The 25501-nt window shown below is 36.6% G+C and overlaps 1 protein-coding gene across 1 annotated transcript in view; it reads left to right on the forward strand.

Moving 5' to 3' along the window:
* LOC132820458 (fibronectin type-III domain-containing protein 3A-like) overlaps nucleotides 1-25501 on the forward strand; it is a 142671-nt gene that overhangs the window by 59843 nt on the left and 57327 nt on the right. The window contains exons 3-5 of the mRNA XM_060832610.1: nucleotides 12639-12714; nucleotides 14414-14490; nucleotides 23764-24001. Of these exons, the coding sequence (XP_060688593.1) occupies nucleotides 12639-12714; nucleotides 14414-14490; nucleotides 23764-24001 (391 nt within the window). The remainder of the gene's footprint in view (nucleotides 1-12638; nucleotides 12715-14413; nucleotides 14491-23763; nucleotides 24002-25501) is intronic.

The following is a 25501-nucleotide window of genomic DNA, read 5'->3' on the forward strand; positions in this document are numbered from 1 at the left end:
ATTTCTTTTATCTGCCTTGAAAGGCAACTCTCTTGTTTATTGATCTGCATTGGAACTTTTATTTCATTGGAGCAGGGCAAGAAAAATGGTCTCCTAGATTCTGTCATTTTAGGCATGGAATACTACATCCAGACTAAAGTTGTATGTTAGAATCATGTGGTATTTCTTTAAATATGAAGGACATGGGTGATCAGTGTTTTCTCAAAAAATGCCATGCATGCAGTGAATTGTCAGTTAGAGTCATAGTCATACAGTATTGAAACAGACCTTTGGGTCCAACTAGTCCATGCCAAACAGACAACCCAACCTGATCTAGTCCCTTTTGCCAGCATTTGGCCAAATCCCTCTAAACCCTTCCTATTCACATACCCATTCCGATACAACATTTAAAAAAGGTAATTGTATCAGCTTCTACCACTTCGTGGTCACCTTTATCTGTGTACTTCCCAAGGCAGCCTCAGCAACTGCTGTTACTTTCACAGCATTACTTTGGACAATAATGCAAGATCGACATTTGTGGTAAAAAAAAATCTTTATAACTGGTTTAAGCATGTTCCAATTATATACAAATATCTTCCTGGCTTTATATGTATTCTTGAAGCTAATCAATATTTGGCTTTTCAAAGTACGATTCCTGGTTGATACGAAGTCTTTAAACAAGGATACTTTCTTTGTCTTTGCCAATGCTACAACAAAAGTAAATGAGTAAGTTTTTACTTTTAACTATTATTCCTAGATGCATGTCAACAGAGTTCATAAATGGCAAAGTCAAGATCAACTATTTATCTGTTTTTTGCTGTCCTGTTAATATTTCTGCAAGCTGATAATTTATTATTGAGCATTATTGAGCTTCATTCAACCAGGTCAGACTCTGGGAGACTACACTGATCTTTGAACCTTGTTTTTGTTGATAGAGGAAGATCAAAAGATCCAAACTATCATTGAATGAAGTAGTCCAGAATCTTCAGTGCCTGTTCGATGTTTAACAGTTAGGGACAAATAGAGGACCCTAAGCTGTCACCTTAATTTTTATATTGCAGGCTTTGAGTTTTTTATGGAATATTTTAAAATAGAATCCCTACACTGTAGAAGCAGGCCATTAACCCAGCAAGTCCACACCGCCCCTTTGAAGATTAACCCACCCAGACCCATTTCCCTATATTTACCCTGACTAATGCACCTAACCTAGGCATCCCTCAACACTATGGACAATTTAATATGGACAATTTAATATGGCCAATTTACCTGGCCTGCACATCTTTGGATTGTGGGAGGAAACCCACACAGACACGGGGAGAATGTGCAAACTCCACACAGATGGGCGCCCGAGGGTGGAATTGAATCAGGGTCTCTGGAGCAGTGAGGCATCAGTGCTAACCACTGCTGCTCAAGGTGTTTATTGTTATTGTTTATTGTTATTACTTTAAAGTAAACTGTAGGGACTTTGCTTTGAAGTAATAAATCATTGCATATTAATAAGCTGTGAAATATTATAATTCTTAGTGCACCCTAATTTAAAATTCTTATGGTCCATCGTTGTAACCTGATGAGCACAGGTCGGGTGGTCAATGCTGATTTGTCATCAGTTGTAGAGGTCAAGAATTTATAATGAAAATACTTTGTGTAACTCATGGCTAATTATGCATCGTGGAGATCATTATCTTTTATTACTTTATGGATAATGCCAGTATTTGACTTTTGGAATATGGTCAGAAATGGACCTTCTTATAGGCAAAAGAAAATCTATATGAAATTCACCAGAATCATAAGTCGGAAATATTCTAGTTTAGTATTAGGGGTGGGATTGTGAATCACATTTAAGTTTCTTGAATAAACTAATCACGAATGTATCAACTGGTTTAATATTCCTTACAAACATTTAAAGAGACATTATTAACAGAGGAGAGATGTGGGATGATGTTCCCTTTTATTCACCTTTTAACTTCAGAAAGTTGTATTTTTCAAGCAATGTTTTAACCCTATTGAGTACTGTGACTTTTTAAAATAAAACCACTTCAGGTTGTTCAAAAAATGTTCAGTTTTTGATAGCAAACTATGTTTTTGTCATGTGACTATGCTGTCAAAGTTCTGCATTGTCCACAAATGATTTGATGTCGCAAGCCTTTATCACGCATCAGCACTCCAGATATGAACGTTCTCCAAATGTGTTTGTGTATTTCCATCTTCCTTCATAAGTTTTACAGGCATATGATGAGATCATAACAGAATCAAATACGTTAGCCCCCTACACGTAGGCATAGGAGAAATTTGCATCGGAAAATTGTAGTAACATTGCATAAGTATTTGGTTTGTGTTCACAATGGAAAACGCATATCACGTAAAGTAACCAAGAAGCTAATAAGAGTGAAAAACTTAACAGAAGAACATTGAGAGAAATCTAATGGTCTAAAAGCCAGCCAATACCCATGATATTGTTAAATGTATCAGAGTTTTAAAGAAAGTAGTCATATAAATAGCAGATGCACTAGTTGTGATTTCTAAAAATCTTTAGAAATCTTTATAGTTCCTTGTATACTGTGACAGTTTAGGCGAAGCAGTTTCATGTTGGTAGTATTATTTGTTTGGTAATCCATAACACCAGTCTAATTTTCCTCGGGTAGGAGCACGAATCCCACCATTACAGATGATAAGATTTGAATTCAATAAAAATTATCTGGAATTTAAAAAAAGTCTAATGATGACCCTGTACCAATGTTGATTGTCATTAACAATCCCGTTGATTCATTATTGACCTTTAGGGAAGAAAATCTACCATGCTTACCTGATGTATGACCTACATGTGACTCCATAACCACAGCAATGCTCTTGACTCTTCATGCCCTTTGAGCAATTAGGGAGAGGCAGTAAATACTGTTCTGTACAGTGATACACTCATTCCATGAACAAATAAAAATTGCTGAAATCTATTATTAAGTAATCTGAAACTGAGATTTTCTATACACAGCCTGAGTAGACAGAGTCGACATGGTATCTTGGAAGACCTGCCCAAAATGTCGACTCTCCGACCCCTCAGATGCTGTGCTTTTCCAGCACCACACTTTTTGACTTTTATGGAAGACCAATCACGTTTGACAAATGTCATTTTATGAGGATGTCACTGGTAGTATCAGCATAAGGGAGCCATTAGTTTTCATATGCTTGGATTTCCAAGAGTCTTTTGTGATGAAGTACCATTCAAACAGTTAATATGTAAAATAAAAGTTCCTGGAATTGCTCGAAGTTCATGTATGCAAAATTTGTTGACTAACTGAAATTAGAGTGTGGGGATACATGGAGTATTTTCAAGTTTGTAGATTATAACTAATGGAATGCCACAAGGCTTGTGCCAGAACTTCCACTATTTGTAGTCTATATAAAGGACTTAAAAACTTTGAAAATAATGCAAAACTAACAAAGGTATAAGTGTGAGTAGGTGTAATTGATATAGACAGTTTGAGTGAATGGACGATATGGTTTGACGAGTTGTAATATGTACTCTGGTCTAGGCGACTGAAGTGTTATGCTTGCAGGTGATGTACTTCATAGTATAGTTAAAGCTAGGAATTGTAGGTGAAGGGTAGGTTGGCATTCCCAAACTTGCCTGTATACTTATAATGAAATAAATTCACTTTTCCAACCAAATTACTTAATTGAACAGAAAAATTCCTGAACAATGTATGCCTGAGATATTACCTTACAAAAGGCATAACATTTTGTAAGGTGAAGGCATAACATTTAAGAACGATTAATTTATCACTCAGTGAGTTTTATCTAAAAATTATCATTTTCTGTTGCAAAGGGCAAATCATCAAAAAACTTTGATTTTTTTTGTTGGTGATTTCAAAAGCATGCCAACCTGCCTATTGAAAATTAGAAAACTTTTCTAATATTTTTCTAATCAAGAGGCTAAGGGAGGTGATCTCGGAGGAGTAAGGTAGAAGATGGATAGGCGAACTGCTACGAAAGAAATTTGGAAGTGTCAAAGTTAATATTGATATTGGTTTAAGGTTTATGAAGTGAAGTTTGAGCCATTGCATGGTTGAAACTTTCTGTAAATTTCGTGTTAACTGTAGTCTCTGACAATGTTCGGTCAATTTAAAATCAGTTTTACATAAATAGAAATTTGTTTTTCAAAAGTTGTTCAATACTAAAATATGAGATTGAAACAAGCACATTGAACCATACCATGCCCCTCCTTTCAGTTGAAAAGCGGCTGAGATGGCAATGCATATTTGCGGGAGAGGCTAAAAGAAGGTTGAATTGAACTAATCAGGGGTTGTACTGTAAGGGATTGAGGTTGCCTGGCAGTTTGTGAATTTGAAGCTGGTTTTGAGAATAATACAGCCATTCATTTAACCACATCAATAAAGCTGAGCTTATTTCTTGGATTCACAAGATCAGTTTTATGGTTAGATATAAATAACTTATCAACTGGTTTATGACATTGTTTTGAAAGGTAAATTTTAGTATTTCGAATTTAGTAGTTTTGGGAAAAGAATTAGATATTCTGGCAGTGAAGGATTCCATTTTATTTAATTAGGGAAGTAAACTGTTCAAAGCTGTCATTGTTCATGTCCAGAGATTAGTGTTTTAATTAAATGTTTGTTTAAAGATCTTATTTCCAATTGAAGAGCGTGAGAGGCAATGAGCTACTCAGTGCCATCTGGTAGTGATACGCTAAATTGATATTGATCTTTATTATTTGTTTGATAAATACATTTTTAACATTTCATCTGCCTGCAAAATTATAAAGATGACTGAAGGTTTGAAGCAGCTGAAAAGTTTATAAATATAGTTTGTAGGTTTTGTTTTTAAAAATCTCATCAGTACAAGTATTGTAGTCTGAGCAATGCAAAATGAAATCTACTCCTGAAAATATTGATAAGTAATCAGGTGTAAATGCTAGTTTTAAATACAGAAGGACCTGATAGAAATGGGTATGATTGGGAGACGTAGAATGGATAGAAAGATACTTTTTTCCATTTATAAGGGGGGTGGGGTGGTCAATCACCAAGGGTCATAGATTCTAAGGTAAGAGATAGAAGGCTAAGAAGGGAGATGAGAAATCTTTTCACCCAAAGGGTGGTGGGAGTCTGGAGTGTACTGCCTGAAAGGGTGGGTGTTCCAGAAACCCTTAACACTTGGGCAGGGTTTAAATATTCACTTGCATTGCCACAGTCTTCAGGATTATAGGTCAAGCACTGGAAATGGGATTAATGATCTTTGACTAGCACCAACATACTGGGCTGAATGGCCTCCTGCACTGTAAATGTCTAGTCTATGAAGTCACCATTACATTTAATACATTAAAGACTCATCTTGCTTAAATTTGGCTGAATGTTGCTTCTCTTGTAATGTGACACTGCTGAGTGCTAGGCCTCAATTCAATTCTGTCTGTAAAAAGGCTTTAAAAAACTGCTGCTTAATTTATTCTTATTTCTTAATGCAATTAAAACAGCCAATAAAGTAAAATTTAGTGAACTGGTTAAATAAATGTTCAATTAATCAGCATCTTTTAACAGAAAATTACTGTTGGGGAGGGGTTACTAGAGCTATGGCAATTGATTTTTTAGAAATCATATTTAACAGAAAATTAATAAGCCCTTAATTATTGCAGCATCTGTCCTATGCAATATGTATAAACTTAGGTTCACCTCTGGGAAGTAGATGTTATCCCTTTAAAGACCTTTTAGCACTGCCGTCAACAGTTAGATTATATTCTTACATTTTGAATTTTGCTTAAAAAGCTTCATTGCTCTTGACTTTGGTCCGCTGAATGTTCTTTTAATTTAAGTAGTTTAATTTCCAGTTAATTGTAGGTCACTTTTTAAATGAAATATTCAGATTTGGCAGTCTGTACGTCAAGAAAGGCCTGTGACCTTTGATCAAAAAATTGGAACGGATTAGAATTGTCATGGGTTTGAGCAAGTGAATAGAATAGAATATGCTTTATTGCCACGTGTTCTCCACTGTAGGAGTACATGGAAAAGCTTTTACAAGGTCTGCCTCATGATGCCATCTTTAATTGCCAGTGTCTAGGTACAAATCATGAATACAACCAAGGAATAAAAGTAATTGAATTATTTTACCCGAGTTGAAAAATAAATTTAAAATAGGGCATCATTAAAGGGTTGACACAGTGTGAGATATTGTGTTCTAGGCTATGTTTATTAACTTACTCACCAGCTCACTATATTCATTAATATCAGGTTCCTGTTCATTCATTCATAACCCTTGACTAACCCGTCACTTACAAGACATGGTTTCATCCATTCATTCATAAAACCATGGTTCTGTAGTATCCAAATTTAAACCATTATTGCATTCAGCATACAGAATAATACCAAACCCATCAAGTCTCTATGAAACATTATAATATTAATCAGAAGTACGTGTTAAATACCTTTTAAATGGGCTGTTATCCCTTTTAAGAAACTAACTGACAAAAACAGCACTTGCATGAAATTACATGGATGAATGAATCTCATACTGGCAAATAGTAAGTAAATCTCACCACAGCTGTGGTAATCAGTTTATAGTATACTTTTTTTAATGATTTCTAACTTATTTGAGAAAAACGCCTAATATTTTTACTAACGAATTTAAAAGACAAAAGAACTAATAACTCTAAAAATCAAGCAGACCAGACACACACACCCCATCAGAAGTACCAGCCATCAGTTGACACATTTTTAACCCATCTTCTGTCTCCCACGACAGAAGCCCTTCAAACCTTTGTGTACTATGGATGAAAAATGTAACACTATAGTAATAATATATAAGAACTGTCTTTCGGGATTCTGTTGCCAACTCAAACTTGTGCTATGGTTGCTGAAAGAGACTATTGTCGCCACTTACTGATTTCAGTTTTTACTTGAACACAATCCCACGACAGTAAGTTAAGAAACTTCAAATAAACATTACGTTGTAGCAGTGCAGGACCTCCACACATGGTCTGACTGCCCATGCCAGACTCTAGTGCAACAGCTGCCCCTTTCTGCTCCTAGTCTCCAGTCTGTTCCATACCAGCGCTCAGTTGCTCCAAGGTAAGTTCCAGGGATGCCTCCCCTGCACTGGTCTCTTATGCAGCTGCTTCCCCACATGCTGCTCTGGGACCTGCCTCAGGTGCTAAGAGGAGAGAAGAAGAAATAAAAAGGGCAAAAAAGGAAAGAAAAAGTACAGTTGGAGCAAAGGAGCTCTGGCAGAAGCATTCTGCTCTGCTGCCATCTACATGAATAGTCCCCAATGTAAAATGTAATAAGTTGGAAGATGTACTTTTTTGTGTTAATTTCGTGTATTGTGCTTTCCTATAGAACGTAGCAATATTGCTGTAATCCTTTTTCCCATTTGGGTACTTTTCTTATACAAGTCAGAACAGTGATGTGAAGCCATCAGGGCTAAACTTTGCTCAAAAAGAAACCTGACAAATATCTTTACTCCCCATGATTCTAAGTAATTATGGCTGTTGTGCGTCCACTGTGAGCCATGCTGAGATTAACTGATTTTTGCAGAAGTTGGACCCTGAGGGGCATGGATAGGATAGATAGACAGTCTTTTCCCTGGGATCGGGGAGTTCAGAACTGGAGGGCATAGTTTTAGGGTGAGAGGGGAAAGATATAAAAGAGACCTAAGGAGCAACTTTTTCACGCACAGGGTGGTACGTTTATGGAATGAGCTGCCAGAGGATGTGGTGGAGGTTGGTACAATTGGAACATTTAAAAGGCATTTAGATTGGTATATCAATAGGAAGGGTTTGGAGGGATATGGGCCGGGTGCTGGCAGGTAGGACTAGATTGGGTTCGGATATCTGGTCGGCATGGACAGGTTGAATCGAAGGGTCTGTTTTCATGCTGTACATCTCTGTGACTCTCCAATCTTTATGGTAAAGGCTATATTGAGGACCATTTCACTGGATGCTAATCCATAAGTTTGACTAAAATTAAAGTTCCAAATTTGAAGGAAATGATGTTTTATATTTTGTTCCATGTTGAAGAGTAGAAGACACTGAATACTGTGTGACTCACTGTGATATTCTAGCACCTGGCAAACTTGACATGGCACAGTTGCTTGTTTGTCCTCTGTTCAGGATTCTGCAGATTACTGGCAGCTCAAGGTTTGTGATTTGTATCCTCTCCTTGAGTTACCATAAAGAAACTTCTGGTGAACTGATATTTGAAATCTAACAGTGCTCGAAAAACTAAATTGCTCAAGCTGTCCAGATCTGTATCTTTGCTAAGTTCTGTTTGAGTCAATGGCTCTCTACGTTACAAAGGGGAGGGGCTGTAGAATCAGACTAGCTTGGGATGTGTTGTCTCAATTCTGTAACAATCTCCTTCAGAGATATTTTGGACCCACTCCTCCCCCTTCTACTGTGGGATTATTGAAGAAAGTTTAAGTTTTTAATGTCATATTGTACACTATTACTGTGTGAAAGCAGACGAAAATACCAGCTTGAATCAGGTTCTTATTTAAATAACTATTACTGTCTTCCATTGTTGAGGCACTGGTTTGCCTTGACATCCTTTAGACACAGCCCATGGAATTGTGCAGCAGTGTGGTCATGTTACAGCTGAGTGAGGATGAAGCTGAATGAACTCTTGCAACCTTTCAATTGATGTACCATGCAACAGTATCCCCTCTGAGTTCATTTGTACATGGTAAAATTGATATTCAATAATTGTAACATTTGTCTGAATTGTATTTGATTATTTTGTCTGTTGCTTCTCTGGACTTTGATTTAGAAGACCATTCTATTTGATGACCCTGTTAAATTTTCTATGAACTGCGCAAATCAGTGCCTGCCTATGCTGCAGTTAGTGACATTGTTGTTTTTGTTAGCATTCCAGGAACAAAAAAAAATCTCTTTTCTATTTGTAAATCTAACTATGCTTAAATTATATTTATATTTAAATCTGTTCCCTATCAATAAGTTGCTTTTGCAGTGGAAGTTCTGATAAAATGACTGCAATGGTCTCTATTTGTGCTGGTGAATTGAATTGTTTATTCTAACGTGTTACTTAATCAGAATAAGTCATTTTAATCAAAAACAATAGAGTAAAGGCTTGGTGAGTAGGCCATTCTCATCCCTACTTTAACCCTTCCAATGATTGTGATCAATTCAACACTAGAGACTGGACTGGGTTATTAATCAATATAATGAATGAATGAATGTTAGCATTCTGCTGAGTTGTAGAGGGACTTCACTGTAGGTTTAAAGAGGGGAGCTTTAACTCTGCTGAGGCATGCTTACTTATGCTTGGCTGAGATTTTGTTCTGTGAGTTGTCATGGAGAAAAGGAGAGGTATCAACTGCATTTTGCAATTGAATTCTCTTGCATCACCAATGTATTCAATGTGGTGCAGAATAATAAAGCCTAGTACATATGTGTAGCTACTGGCTGGGCTATGTCTCAATTCTTTAATGTTGAGATTGATTTGTGTGATTTTTGCAGTGTTTTTCTATTGAGCTAGTTGTCATGGTGACAGTTGCTGGAAACGAGTTTCAACTGGATTAATTTTGTAGAAGGTGATCTGTGGGGAAGGAGTTAACAATAGTAGAATTGTTTTCTGTCTCTTTAAGCATCTTATCAATACGTTTATTTTTAATCTTCAGAAAAAGAACATTTTTTATATCCTTCAATCAACACCACCTGTGGAAGAATGGTGAAACCAGTTTTGACTGTTTAATGTACATGGTATTTTTCATTCTCTTCACAGCATGAAAGATTTCAGCTCTTAAATAGGTGTATGATTTGGTCATCTGCTACACTGGTTTATGAATCTTTCAGCAGACTTTTGCTGCAGTTCTTGAAATCATAAAATTAAAGATCGTGTTAACAAGGTAAAAACAATGACTGCAGATGCTGGAAACCAGATTCTGGATTAGTGGTACCAGAAAAGCGCAGCAGTTCAGGCAGCATCCATGGAGCAGGAAAATCGACGTTTCGGGCAAAAGCCCTTCATCAGGAATACCTGAAATGTCGATTTTCCTGCTCCTCGAATGCTGCCTGAACTACTGTGCTTTTCCAGCACCACTCTACTCCAGGATCTGTGTTAACACCTCAATCTTAGCTAAATCAGTTTGTTGATGCCAAAAAAAACTTGGAGTAGTAGATTTTAAGTTTTGTATAAATTTCTTTAAGCAATAAAGCTGCACTGTATACATACTTTGAAAAAGTCATAACATTTTGTCTGTTTTTCAATTTGAATGGATTTGTCAGTAATACCATATTGCATAATTTAAATAATAGTTTCTCTCATGTATACTGAATTGGAATCCATAGTGCTCTGAGAGAACATTAATAGGATGTTTATCCTGTTTGGGGCAGTATTGAATATAGCAGGTCACTTGTAAAATGTCACTGCAAACCAAGAATTGAATGACATTCAATAAAGTGGTTTGAAAAGAACATTGCGTCAGAACAAGGAGTAACTTCTGGAAGTAAATACAGAATGTTTCATATAGCTTGTATTGCTTCAGTGATCATTGTACTTGTTTTTAGGGGTAAGCATAATTTTATTTTTACTTTGTCAGAACTGAAGTTTTAAATTGGTACTACAAGAACTAGTTTTTGAAAAAAAGTCAAAGGAAGGAATGTGTCCTTTTTAAAGTAGCCAATATTATATATTTGCAATGAACTTATCTCATTTCTGTATTTGACATCATTTTTATATATATGCATTAATAGTTGGTGAATAAAATGGGCAGCTGTTAATTTCGAAACTGGCTTGAGGTGAGATTGGTATTTTGAGATTGCTTACATCCCATGGCATTAAACAATGTAAAATCTATTCCTCCTCATCATCCATAGATACACACAATCACTATTTCTCTGAGTCTTTTTTTCTCTCTGTTTGGGTTTTCTCTGTTGTCAGTTTTTCTCATTTAATGTATTATGCATTTTTCCTCCAGTCTTGGCTTTAGAATATTTGTCATCCTAGAACGTTAGTTGAACTTATTTAATTATCATGTACTTGATCATTGTGTGGATGTCAAACTATTTTATTACTAAAAAGTTGTTTTGATATTTTACAAATCCTTGGTGAGAACAGCACAAGTAACTAAATTGGATTCTGCCTGCAGTATTTCTGAATCGCAGTCACTTAATTTTTGTGCGAACATCTCAAAGAAGAGGCAGATCAATCTTCCCACCACATTACAGTCCATAACCCAATAGGAGGAAAATGTGACACACTTAATGGGAATCACCTCTCTAAGCCATCTACAGATCACATTTGCATGCATTTAAATGAATTAATTTGTCACACCTTATGGAGCAGTATGTTTGAAATCAAATCCTGCTATTTCCAGAGTTGGTACAAAAGTTAAAGATTTTTAAAAATATGCAAAGATTCCCTAAGATACTAGATTTTCAGATCCAATTGACAGAACACACGAACCAAGTTTCTGTACTAAACAAAAATTATTTATTATGAATAATTAGAACCTGGCTACAAGTAAAACAATTGTAAACCATTGGTATAAAACTCCACTAATTAAAATTTTGATCCCCTTGTAACCTTTCCATTGCACATGCACACAGAAGTTTAAAAAAAGTGTGTCGTGGTTGGAGGGAAAGCAGTTCAGTGCTTCTTTATTACAGAAGTTACTGAGTCAATTCTCATGATTCTTCAGTCAAAGCTTACAGCAAAGTTAAAGGAAAGATAAGCTGGTTTTCTTCAGGCTTGAAGAGACTTTTACTGCTGATAACAGGGCTTGTTGAGATTGAAAGATTTCTCTACTTTGTTTGTAGTCCAAGTTGCTCAGCAATCTAAGAACCAGTTGCAGTTATGGACTTGCTGAAGGCCTTTATAATTGGAAACTGATTAATTTACAAGGCAGTCAGTTACTTGTACCAACCAAAGCTCTATCTGTATGCAGTGTCTAAGTTCTAGTTTATCTATCATGACACATTTGCATTGATCGAGCAAGCAGTTGTGTAAAAATGCTTACGATGATTGCTAGGTTCCTGCTTTAAAATATAAGGCAATTGTACAGCACTCCTTGGTTTTAAAGAGTTTTTCATTCAGTCCACAATTAAACATACAGCAAAAGAATAACATCTTTACACATTAGATGTGGACATTACTGAATTTTCCTTTGAGAATATGGTAGTGGGCAAGGCAGTTTCAGAGTAAATCACATTGCTGCCGGTTTATGGCTCCTATCAGTCGGATTGGATCAGGATAACGGATTTCCTTTCCTCCCTAAAGGGTGAGTGACCCAAATTAGATTTTGCATCAATCCAGAATTTTAAGGCTGTTTACTCATCTCCGCTTTCTATTTCAAAAATATTTAGTTGCTGAATTTAAATGTCATAATGTTGGTTTGAATTCCTGTCTTTAAATCATCAGGTGAGTTGTCTGGATTACTATTCCTAAACATAACCACTATAGCACTATTCCCCTAAAGTATGCAGCGCTGTGAGCTATATATGCGATAGATATTAGTTTATGCCAAAAGAACATGTATAATGAAAATGTAACTTTTTTGCCATCTTTTTGTTATAGAACATGAATATGAAATATTTTTGTATGTTGATGCTTGTGTAATATAACAATGTCATAGCGAAGAACATGTATAATGAAAATGTTGAAAATTGATATTGTTTTTAAGTGTTGGAATATGCTGATTTTCAGGTTATATTGGTGCAAGTCAATCCTGGAGAGACGTTCACAATCCGAACAGAAGATGGTCACATTCAGTGTATTCAAGGTATGTATGTCATGAAGATATTTAAAAAAAAACTTGATTTTAACATAGTTAAAATTCTATTGTTATTTTCCACAGAGACAGTAGCTTTCATAAAGCAATTAGTTTCCCAGTGACAGGCAGAACCAAAGAACATGGTTTCACGTAGTAGTGTAGTAAACAAATTAAAATCAAAACGGACCAAGCATTAGGCAGCAAGCGCACCAAACTGAAGAAAAAGTACTTTGACATCATCTTAACTAATGCAGGCACTGTGTGCCACACTTCCGGCAGGCATGTAGCTTGCAGGAAGAATCTAAAAGTGTAAATAACTCACAGATCCCAGAAAGCTCATTTCTCCCTCTGATGCTAATTTGAAGCTGTCAGTGTTTTTTAAAAAAAATCTGTCCAGGTTTTCCAGAGTTGATTTTCACTAGTTGGACCACTTGGTGAGAGAAAGTGATTTTGTATGAACATAATATCCATTTTCAGAATGTTTTATTCACCTCAAGTTAAAGGAGACGTTTTAACTCCTAACTGTCTCATGAAGTGTAACTTCATGCCATAATGTGAAAAAATGATGGAACCCTCATGGAAAGCAACTCTCTTTTGAAAAACAAATAAGCTAACTATCTGAAGAAATGCTGTTAAACCATTTCTCTCCTCCCTCTCCTCCCTCTCCTCCCTCTCTTCCCCCCCGCCCCATGTTTCATTAGCGTTCCTGAAAGAACATGTAATCAAAAGTTTTGAGAAGTGAATTTTTGACTGCATATCTGAAACAGTGAAAATATAATCACCTGATCAAAACGATTTGGAGTATGATGTGGATGAGGGATAATCTTTGAAAACACAATTTTTTTTGCTGTCAGCTAAATTTCATTTCTTGTCTTTGTGTGACAAAATTACAACTGTGTTGTACTTCATTGTTCATTTTTGTAAGGGGTAGATTTTAATTTTTTGGTATGTTGCTATTTGATTTGTGGTGCATCATGAAGGTGGGGTGTGACATTATTAAAAAAGCAGTGGGCATCATACTAGTAAAGTAATCCATCATCATCAGTTCAACAGAAGATACACAACCAAATTAGTAGAATCTTTGAGCTTTTGGAGAGCGGGTCTGCTTTTTCTCCTCAACACATCATCTTCTGCAGCAGCTTGTGAAATGATACCAGAAATGAACTAGGTCCAGTTCTGTCACCTCAAAGACCAGCAATAGCAGTCTTCTTCACTGGCTTGAGATGAGCATAGTTTTGCCATTGGTGAGTTCAAATACCCAAGATTCTCTAGATTAGGTTAGGATATCTGGTCAGCATGGACAAACTGGACCAAAGGATCTGTGTCCAGGCTGTGTAAACAGAATGAGAAGCAAACATTTGGAGAGTTAACAACCAAGATATCGGTGGAAAGTTCAAAGTGTTCTGGAACTTGCCTTTTTTATTTGCTAATTTTAATTCCTTTTTCTTTTAGTTTTGAAAGTTATGGTGCTTTGAGCAGCAGACTGTGTTTTGAATTTTACCAGTGAGTTAGACAATTTAGTCTGTGAGAATCAGCACATCATTAATAAAATGATCTTACCCTCACTTAACCTGTATCCATACATATTTAGCCGATGAAAAACAATCAGGATTAGGCCTTACTATTGAATAATATATAGAATAGGTCAGCCTTACCACGGTTGGAATTTTTTTTTTGTTTTTCATTCGTTCAATTTTTGTTATTGTAGGTCCCGCTCATGTTCCCATGATGTCACCAAATGGCTCAATGCCTCCAATTTATGTGCCTCCTGGTTATGTCTCACAGGTACTGTACATTCCCTGCATTTTAGGGCGCAATATCTAATGATGATTGCTAATTTAAGTTCTCTGCAACAGGATTTAAGTTTAAGGTTGAAATTAGAAATCTGTTATCTGCTTTGCTAAAGTCAGTTTCTTCTCTGTGTACTTAAAATAATTTTAAGATCAGACATGCTTTTGCACGTATTTATGTTGTTTATATGCAAAAATGTAAAGCCTTGGCATTGAAAGGGCAATTTAAAATTTGAGTGAAGCCTTGATCCAAAAATGTGTTCTTTGCTGATGCATTGTCTTGACATTTGTAGAAAGCTGGAGTTAGAGGACTCCTTTGAAGCAAAATTGCATTTTTGCAAAATAAAACTGAGATGTATAAAGTGACATCCATCCATGGTTCCAATACGGATGTAACAAATATTTTCAAATTATTTGTCAGGAATGGATATATTCCATTTGAATTTCCTTAGTTTAGATCACATACCTTTTACTTTTCTGACAGTGAACAGTTAGTTTCACAGAGAGCACTTGAGATATTGATTTCTCTAAATGACTAAGAAGAATGCAAAGAAGTAATATTTGAAGTGGAAAATACTTGAAAAATAATAGTCTCCACAGTTTTCTTTCTTTGTATTTAGGTCAATATTACATACTATGGTATGGAAGCAGAATGATGACGCTTGGGTTTAATTGATTCTGAAAAAGAAAGTACATGGCCATTCTTTACATTTCAATTGCATTTATGCAGGTCATTCTACAATAACTCAGCAGTTGCATTCCACTGCCATCTTGCTTTATAGAAAATTGCGCTGAAGTAGATCACTATACCCATTCAGCAGTAAGTTCACGTTACTCAAAGTGTCCACAATTTGCATTATCGAAACATACTTTATACCGGAACAACCTGTAGGATGCCTTTTGGTGACTTGTCCTTTAGAGGTGATGGAATTCAGACGGAATAATTTGATTGGATTCCCTACAGTATGGAAACAGGCCCATCGGCCCAACAAGTTAACACCAACCCTCTGAAGAGTAACCTACCAAGACCTATTTCCCTCTGACTAATGCACCTAACACTGTGGGCAATTTAGCATGGCCAGTTCACCTGACCTGCCCTGGGGAAGGAAACGGGAGCACCCAGAGGAAATCCACACAGACAATGGGAGAATGTGCAAACTCCACACAGACATTTGCCAGAGGCTGGAATTGAGCCTGGGTCCCTGGCTTTGTGAGGCAGCAGTGCTAACCACTGAGCTACTGTGCTGCACCTGGTTATAGAAAAATTGAACAAATAAATTAAGACACTGTTGTTGTAGTAGGTTGTGAAGAATCTTTAAAAGAGATCATTTATCCATGTATGGAGAAGGTGTTCCAGAGAAGAGTGCAAAGCAATAGACTTGAAATCCTGATTTGTCCTAATCTGATGGTATCCTTTCTCAACCAGATCAAGCAACAATTTCCATGCCTCACTAACCTGCACAAATTGTGTGAACAAGTGCTACATTTTGGGAAAGCAAATCTTAGCAAGACTTATACACTTAATGGTAAGGTGCTAGGGAGTGTTGCTGAACGAAGAGACGTTGGATTGCAGTTCATAGCTCCTTGAAAGTGAAGTCGCAGGTAGATAGGATAGTGAAGAAGGCGTTTTGGTATGCTATCTTTTATTGGTTAGAGTAATGAGTGCAGGAGTTGGGAGGTCATGTTGCGGCTGTACAGGACATTGTTAGACCACTTTTTGCAATATTGCATTCAATTCCCAAAGGAAGGATGTTGTGAAACTTGAAAGGGTTCAGAAAAGATTTACAAGGATGTTGCCAGGTTTGGAGGATTTGATCTATACGGAGAGGCTGAACAGGTTGGGACTGTTTTCCCTGGAGCATTGGAGGCTGACAGGTGACCTGATAGAGGTTTACAAAATTGAGGGGCACAAATTGGGTAAATAGGCAAAGTCTTTTCCCTAGGGTCAGGGAGTCCAGAACTAGAGGGCATAGGATTAGGGTGAGAGGGGAAAGATAGAAGTGCCCCATAGGTCTCTTTTCTTCACACAGTGGATAGTACTTGTGTGGAATGAGCTGCCAGAGGATGTGGTGCAGGCTGGTACAATTGCAACATTTAAGAGGCATTTGGATGGGTGTATGAATAGAAAGAGTTTGGAGGGATATGGGCCGGGTGCTGGCAGGCAGGACTAGATCGGGTTGGGATATCTGGTCGGCATGGACAGGTTGGACCGAAGGGTCTGTTTCCATGCTGTACATCTCCATGACTGTATAATTCTCTTAAGAGTTTGGCAAAAGTCTCTGAAATAAAATCTTGGGTCTTTCCCAGCATTTCTCTTAATTTTACTAATTTTCAGATTTCACTAATTCTGGAACTGGCAATTGACTGTTCTCGCTGGGATGAATTAATTGACTATGCATTATTTTAGTTTTGAGGTGAAACTCTCCATTTAAAGCACGCCAGTATTCTTTTACTCTGACTCGATAGATCGGGCTGGTTTGAACGTGCCAAGGTTTCTCTCTAACTTGTCATTTTTAAGTTCAATGTTAGTTCAACTGTCTTAATGAGCATTTTAGTTCAGAAGGAAAGTCATCTCCATCTAAATTATGCCTTTACCGAAATGATAGCTGTGCCAGTTTGTGACAGATTTTATTGAATGAGATCTGTTCTTTTCAGCCTACATTTTAGACTGGAAAGGTGCAGTGAGAAAGTTGTATGTATCTCTTTATCTTGCCTTGTTTACCTAGGAAGCACAAGTGGAAAGTCAGTGCAGGAAAATAAAGGCTACTCAGTATCGATAGGAAAACTGCAAGAATATTTTAAGGAGATCAAGGGTGTTGGATTATTTGTGCAAGTTGGTCAGGGAGCTGTTGACAATGTTGATTTCAACCTTCCATTTTTGCACAGAAGACAGGTTGATGAGCTCTGGAGGGACTAATAGAAACAGTGCCAGTGAGGAGGATGGGTAGCAGGGACTACAGACCTCAGAGACAGAACTTCAAGGAAACAGCCCTGAAAGCAAGCATCAAGTGTTAAGGAAGTAAAAAAAGATTAATCGTATTTTAAAAATAACCTATGCATGTCACAACATGTTACATGTATCTTTAATCTTTGTATTCTTTAATCATAGTTTTTTTCTTCATCTATGTCTGACATGATGTGCGCAATTTTCTTAGGTTTGTGATGTTCCCAATTACAAAATTAGTCCCCATGCTTGCAAATTGCCAAATTCCCCTTTCCACACAGAAGCTCATCTTCACAACACAACTACAAATCCCCCCCATCCCCCACTTGCTCGACTTAGACTTCGTGCCTGACAGACTATACCTTAAGTCCAACCCCCTGGAGATTTAAGGGCTCTAGATTGATGTCTGTGCATAAGCACAGTGCCGCTGCTCAAACCCAAAGAGGAGACTGAGCAGTCAATGCTCAAGACGTGGAATAGGAAGCCCATCAGTTCAAGGTAAAATTCATGTATAAAATAAGCATTTTGAGAGATTGAGCTCTTGTTGCCTCCAACTCACTGTTTGAAGAAGTAAAGCCCTGAACTCTGTTTTCAAGAAATGTTTTCACTGAAATAATAATTTGCAATTGTATGTCAGCTTTCAGAATCACCGGCTGGCAAAAGCACTTTGCATCAATTAGTCACATTCCTTTTGAATAGATGACCTTATTGCTCTGTTGGAAATACCAACCAGTGGTCACAAAATGACATCCCACAAGCACAAGATTATAATGTTCAGATAATCTGTTTTGTTGTTGTTTGGGTGATACATATTAGACATTAAACAAGGATAATTCCCTTTATTCTTCAAAATATTACCAATGTGTCAATTTTATTCATCTGAAGGGACAGATGAGGCCTTAGTTTAACAACACCTTTGTTGTGAACTGAACTTTGAACTGAGTTCTGGAGTGTAACTCGAAATTGCATCCATTTGATTCAAAAGCAAGATTGCTATCAATTAAGCCGCAGTTAAATGTTATTTGAGCTTAAAAGAAATTACAGTTAGAAGAGCTGATCTGGTAATCAGTTGTAATCATAAAAAAAACTTGTGTGATCTTGTCACTTAAGACCAAGAACTGATGGGTTTTGTGGGTTTGGTTTAAAGCAGAGCAGTATTCTTTCTGTTCATTTTGCCATTTGCTGCAGAGTCCAGTTTGGCAGTTAATGCATTTCTTTTTCCTTGCGCTACACAGTACACTCAGGCCTGAATTATTTACTTCCCATTAGTCATTGACTAAAATGCAAATAATTCCATTTACAAAGTACCTTTTAACTTTTGAAATATCTGAGTGTTTCACTTTGGACTGTTATTGTTTAGGCAAAGCAGTTAAATGTGACATTTAATTAAAAGAACAACACTGCAAAGTGGACCACTGTTCATGTGCAAAGTCATTATTAGTCTTTAAATTTGTATTTGGCAACAAATTACTTTGTCTAAAAAACGAACGTAAAAGTCACCCCTAAGAGTTCTGAGTAAATTTTAGAGGAATGATCTGAGGGAAAAAATTATAAGGCCTTTTGACCTTTTCTTTTATCAAAATAATTAACTTTAAAAAACTCTTCTTTCTAGGTATTTGCCAATTGACTGCATGGAACACTTTTTTTAAAAAAATATGAAACCATTTGAACTACATTTAGGAGTCACAGTATGTTTTACTATTAATTAACAAACCAAAATACTTTTGTCTCAGTTGATCAGAGAAAACCATTGTATATTTGATTTAACTGGACCTGTAATTATTGCAATGCTTATACTTAAAATCAGAAATATTCTACTTCAAGATGCTGTAGATGGTGCCAGTTGTCATCAAGATCTGTGACCTTGTGTATGCAACCTCACATGCACAGGTGGATCATGTTGGTTATATTTAATTGCAGGGTCAATCTACTGCTTGGGTACACAAATTCTATTGAAATCAGTGATGAGAGAAGAGAGAATTATTTCCCCTCATAACATTTTTAATTTTAAGGTTAATTGCTCACTTTCACATGAGTCAAAAGACTACTGCGTTTAAGTCAACTTCTGGACTTGAACTCATAGATCATCAAATCTGTGCCGTAGAGAATGCTGCACTGGCTGGGGTTTCCTGTCTTTCTGGTAAGATATTAAAAAGAATTTTGACATAAGAATGTGAAAGATTCCAAGACACACACTTAAAAGAAAACTGGTGTTCTCTTTCCATGATTACAAATGAACTGGTCACAGTGTTTGTGGAAACCTGGCTATTGAATCTCTTGATTCTTTGTGTCAGCAAAGATATTTTCTAAAGAAGGAAGTTCACTGGGATGAGAACAGAAATAAGTTAAGGTTTTTTTCAAGTGGCTGAAAAAAGGTTATTTCATCCTTCTAATGAAATATTAGGTACAATGGTCCCCAAAGAGAAAGCAAATGCAGTTGTGGAAACATCCAGAAATCTGATGTAATCAAAAGAAATTTAACTCACTTGGATGCTCTGGCACACTATCTTTTGTCCTAGATCATAATTCACAGCTGTTGATCAGCTGCAGTTTGAGTTGTTTCTCATTTATCTGCTTTTTAGTCCAATTGTATTTTTAAACAGCGTTTCTAAATGCTGTGAGCTACATTCTTGCCATTGCCCTTACATTGTGTAACACTGTTGAAAATGGTCCTTTAGGACTGATCCCAAAGTTATATCCTCCTCCACCATTAATGTATACTGCGGGGAGAGTTTTGCAGTATTCTTAAGATAACTGGCAATGTACCAACTCCCTCCAGATTCCTTTGGATAGCTGATAAAATTCCACGCAGAGTTGCAATAATGGAATTACCTACAGTTACCATCTGCTTACCTTACTGGCATCCACGCTTTGATGCGGGATTATTGGTGTTGGACTGGGGTGGACAAAGTTAACAATCATACAACACCACAATATAACACACAACACTAGCTACCTGACGAAGGAGCAGCGCTCCAAAAGCTTGTACTTGCCAATACACCTGTTGAACTATAACCTGGTGTTGTATGATTTTTAAAAAAACTTTTACCCATGTTTTGAGTAGTGTGCTGCTGAACTTTTGATTTCATAAGATGATCGATTTGTGATTAACCATTAGCAATTGTCTCAAAATTTACAATATAATTTGGCTGTTTTACTTGTATTAGATACACAGTTTAAGGTATCTTAAGTATTTCGGTCATGGATGATGATTCTGCAATCGTATCAGTTTGCCACAATGGTTGTATTGTTGCCTCTGAGTTATGGGTTTAAACTCCATTCCAGAACATGGTGAAAAGCACTTTGTCAGCAATAAAGTTCAGTGTTTTAATTGGCATTTTCTGTCATGCAGCACCATCAGGTTCATTGGCCACTCATTATTTTGCTTGGACAAATTAATTCCTGCATTTTTAAAAAATGTATTGAGGTATAGCTGTTACTGGTGAGGCCAACGTTTAATGTTCATCCCTATTTGTCCTTGAGAAGATCATGATGGTGAGCGAACCTCTTCAACCACTGCAGTGTGTGGGGTGCAGGTCCTAACATCACTATTCTGAGACAGGGAGAGACCCAGTGTCATGAAATAGAAGAACAACATTGCCTGCAGTTCATGCCGATGCAGCATGAGGAAGTGGAAACTGTAATTTATTTTATATAATTTGTCCAAAAAAGCATTAATAATAGGAATTACTAATGTTAATGCTGTTTATCTCCTTTATCATTAAACTGCAGTAATAAAGTACATCAGTCCAACACTGGTTGCAGGAGGGTAACTAGTGCAATTAATGTAACACAGATATTCAGATCAGAGTTTGAAACCCTATTTCTAACTCTGGTCAGGTTTAACAATTACCCACAACTTCTGATGACCTCTGCTGGGGCCTCCTTTTATGAACCTGTCAAAGAATCCTTGATTCCAGTAGTGAAGATCTTTGTAGAAACAACATCCCATTTGCAGCAGTCATTATGTCATGCTCCATGGCTTAATTGTCCAGTGGCACATCCAGCCACATTGATAGCTGTAAGGTTTTGATAGCTATCGGGAAATGCATAGTTGCGGTGGTCAATGGTGAGTTGGGGTGCTTAGTTTAACTATTGTTCAGGGGTTTGTGTAGCTGTTGATTCTAAGATTTCTTTAGTAACTATGTATAACTAAGTTAGCATCCAGGGTATTTTTTGTGAAGAGTTACAAAACCAGGAGAATTGCCATTTTGGAGATTTCACTTTCCTGAGCTATTCCCATTGAATCCATTGCATTGAGAATCCTGCATGATCCCTGAGGTGCAACTCCAGCCTGGGTTGCTTCAAAACCCTAGCAGGGTTTTGGAATATCTGGGCCTGTATTGCAAGGTAGCTACTAATCAATCAAGATCAAATGTTTCCTGACCGGTGGATCACAACTGAGAGATTCTGTGAGTTGACATACGATATCTGTTGTGATAATTGCAAACTGCTGGTCTGGGCTTCTACCCAACACTTTTGCTATGTTCCAGGTGCAAAGGGATTTTACAGGAAGTGGGAAATACTGAAGTCTCTGTTTTCTTTACCATATGTAAATAAAATTCCCATTTGTATTATACAGAATAAATGTATTCCCAGTTGCAGCCAGAGTATGATTACGCATTTAGTAAGAGGCATCTGGCTAGGGGGTTGGAAGCAATAGACTATGAAGGAGCAGAGGTATATGAAAGTGGAATGACAGGCATCTTCTGGAGGAGATTCAAGAAACAGATTGGAGTTTCACTATTCAGTTAGTCTCATAAATATACCCATGGATAATTAGGCTCATTTTGTTCTGGGAGTACAATCCTAAATCCATTTATTTAATTGGAGGAACCACTGATTAATTTTGAATGTGATTATTTTCAGCAAAAAGAAACAGAAGTGAAGGATGAGCAGAGGATATTCTTTTTGCCTCATGGAATGGAAACCAAGTTTTACTTACAGGTTTAGAGGTTGAAGTACTGAGGGTTTATGATAGTTGAGATGTGCTATGCTGAAGCACTGTGTCAGGGATGACAGAAATCATAATGGTATTCTAAAACTTGATAGTATTTTATATCATTTGACCTTAGATGTACAAAATTTCCATTTGTTGGGAGTGAGAAAAATTTAGATGCTTTCTTGTACAAATGAAATATGAAGCAAAAAAAATTCACAAAGTCTATAAAATTGCAAGTGCATGAGTTACAGCAGACCTATGTTGTGTCTGTAAACGGCATCACTACTTCTGCATTTGACATCTGATCTCATATCATCTGATGTGGCTCGATGTCACATTTTGCTTTTCTAGTGTTTGTTAAAGGCATTAAGAGTACAAGTTGTTGCTTAATTCTCCACTTGGCAAACCTAATCTCCTGCAAGTTTTATTTAAGTGGTTAATGCCACTGCAGTTGAAATTCTTGAGAAAAAATATTTACTACTGAGAGAGAAATTGTCTTTTCATTTTATGCAGTTGAAGCATAATATACTGCCACATTGGTAATGCTGAAGTGTTCATCAGGTTTGATTGGTAAAAAGGAAATCATTTGATCTGCAGACAACTACATATTACAGTTCTGTTGTACAATATGATGATGAACTGTTGCTGTAACACCATGCCATATTTAAGTTTTGGGTTTAAGTTTTGCCAGTCAGACCTGTGTGAGCTGTCAAATAATGTGCTGGAATGTTAGTATTATAATGATTTGGCAGATTGGTAATAGCGAATTGTTATTTACGTGCTGAATTGTAATTTCACCATTAGTCAAAGAAATCTAAAGTGCATAGCATGTTTTTAAATACAAAATCATCCAGTAGTGGTAATTACTATTTGCTTCATTGCAGTCTTAAACTTTCAAAAAGGTGATGTCGTGAGGGTATTCTTCAGATAGCAGAACTAATTTGGTGAACTAACAGTGCGATACAACAATTAAGAAAAGGTCTATAACATAATTAAGATGATTTGCTGTCAAGTAAAGGAAGGCCTAGATAGAGGAATGAAGTTTCCAATAGCCCGAAAAGAAATGTGCGATTTAAAAATAAAAATATTTAAGTACAAGAGAAACTGTTTCGAGTGATCAGATACAGAAGAGATTACAGGAAATAATGGAAATTAGCAAAATAAAGATACCATAAATGAAAGAGAAATGTGAAAAAGAAATATGCAAAAGATAGCTGGGGTAAAGAGGCAATGTTGATTGTTTTTATAAACTTAGGGTTTCCCTGGATTAGTTTAATATTAAAGCAACTTCAGAATTATATCCCCAAATAAGAGACATAAGCCTATAATCTGAAATTAATCTTTAAATTCATTTTTAAAGAAGAAAACAATTTGTTTTTCAGGTTATAGAAGAAAATGGTGTTCGAAGAGTTGTTGTGTTGCCGCACTCAACAGAATTCCACCCTAGTAATCATCCCTCAATGCATCCCCCTCCACCTCATGTGCCGCACTACATGCACCATCACCCTGCTTTAATACCACACCCTCATCAGGTTTACGCTCCAGTAACAGGAACAGGGGACATCCCTCCACAGTTCATTCCTCAACACCCTCCACCACCCCACGTTTTTGCAGATCAAGGTAAGGTACACAAGCAGAGGTATAGCAGTAAAGTATTCCTTATTAAATTTCAACTCTGTATGGCACAGAATTGGGAAAATCTACTAACTGGTGTAGCTTGCTAAACCGTGGCAAAAACATTAGAAAATGTGGTAAAGAATGGGCAGATGATCCCGATTGTTATAAATTTGAAGTTTAGCCTGTTTGTCTTCCCTCAAGCCTTTGCCACTGACTTGCAATTTTGAAGTTAAGTTAACCAGTTGTAAGTGTTAACTATTGGCTGGCTGTTGACTGTCCATCCTAATAGAATATTTCTAAAGTATGTATTTTAGATAGATGTTCCACAGAGCTGTGCCACACAAATTTTTGGCATATCTACTAAATGACATGACTTGGTATGTTGGTATTTGAAATTTGGTGCAGGGATGGGGTGATAAGTTTGAAGGAAGAGCCAACAGTAAGTAAAACATTGGAAACCAAGCAGAAAATCTTTCAGCATAACCAACAGAGGAGCAGCAGAGCTAAGGAAATCAAAAGTATTAATTTAGTCTATTCAGTTTTGTTGGTAGTATTCAGCTTGACTTAATAAGGACTTTGAGGTTAGTGCAAATTTCAATCAAGAGAAAATGAGCAAAGTGGTTAAATTTAAAAATTGCATTATAAAAGTATTTTTAATATAAAAACAAAATTTAACATTAATGCTGAATTAAATACACATTTACTGAATCTAGACAAGTTACCAATTAGTTAGCTGTTTCGTTATCAACTGATTTAATTAAAATGTAGTGTTGGCATTACGGTATTTGGAAGTGTTTCGACAAACCACAACTGACCCACAAACCACTCTGATTCAGAGATATTGAATTCGAGGGCAGTCTGGCAGAGGGTAAGTGAAGAATCTCCCAGATACCTTACACCAGAGTATCATCTCACACCCGAGGAAATAAGCAGGTATGGGAAGAGAAGAATAAAACTAATGCAACTAAGTTAGGGGCATATAGGTGGGATATTGAATGTGATCTAGCAGATATTGCTCCTGTCTGCAAAGTTAAAGTTGGAATTAGGCCACTAAAAAATGAGAAAGATCCATTCAGTTACTGACCAGATCCATGACAAGTAATCATTAACTACTAAATCTCTGTTTTTTACAAAAGGTAATTAAATCATGAAATGGACACCACTAAAAGATGCAAGTTAAAAATGTGTATTAAGCCATTTAGGTTAAGGGGAGAAAATAATTGACAACCTAGCAAAATTAAAAAAGGATAAAACTGCTGGTTAGATAGTGAGAGCCAATTCATACAAAAGGAAATGAGGCAGAAATAGTCAAAGTTAATGGTGGGCAGCTAACATTGTTAGATATAAAATGGAAGATTGACCAAAATCTGGAAACTATAAACTTGTCAGCTTCACATCATTGATAGGTAAGAAATTGGAATCTATTCTGGAAGAGGTGAAAATTGCATCAAGATATAAAATATTATAAAAGTGTGAATTCTGCAAATGTAGGTTGTCCATAAC

This window comes from Hemiscyllium ocellatum, chromosome 11, assembly GCF_020745735.1.
Source record: "Hemiscyllium ocellatum isolate sHemOce1 chromosome 11, sHemOce1.pat.X.cur, whole genome shotgun sequence".
NCBI lineage: Eukaryota > Metazoa > Chordata > Chondrichthyes > Orectolobiformes > Hemiscylliidae > Hemiscyllium > Hemiscyllium ocellatum.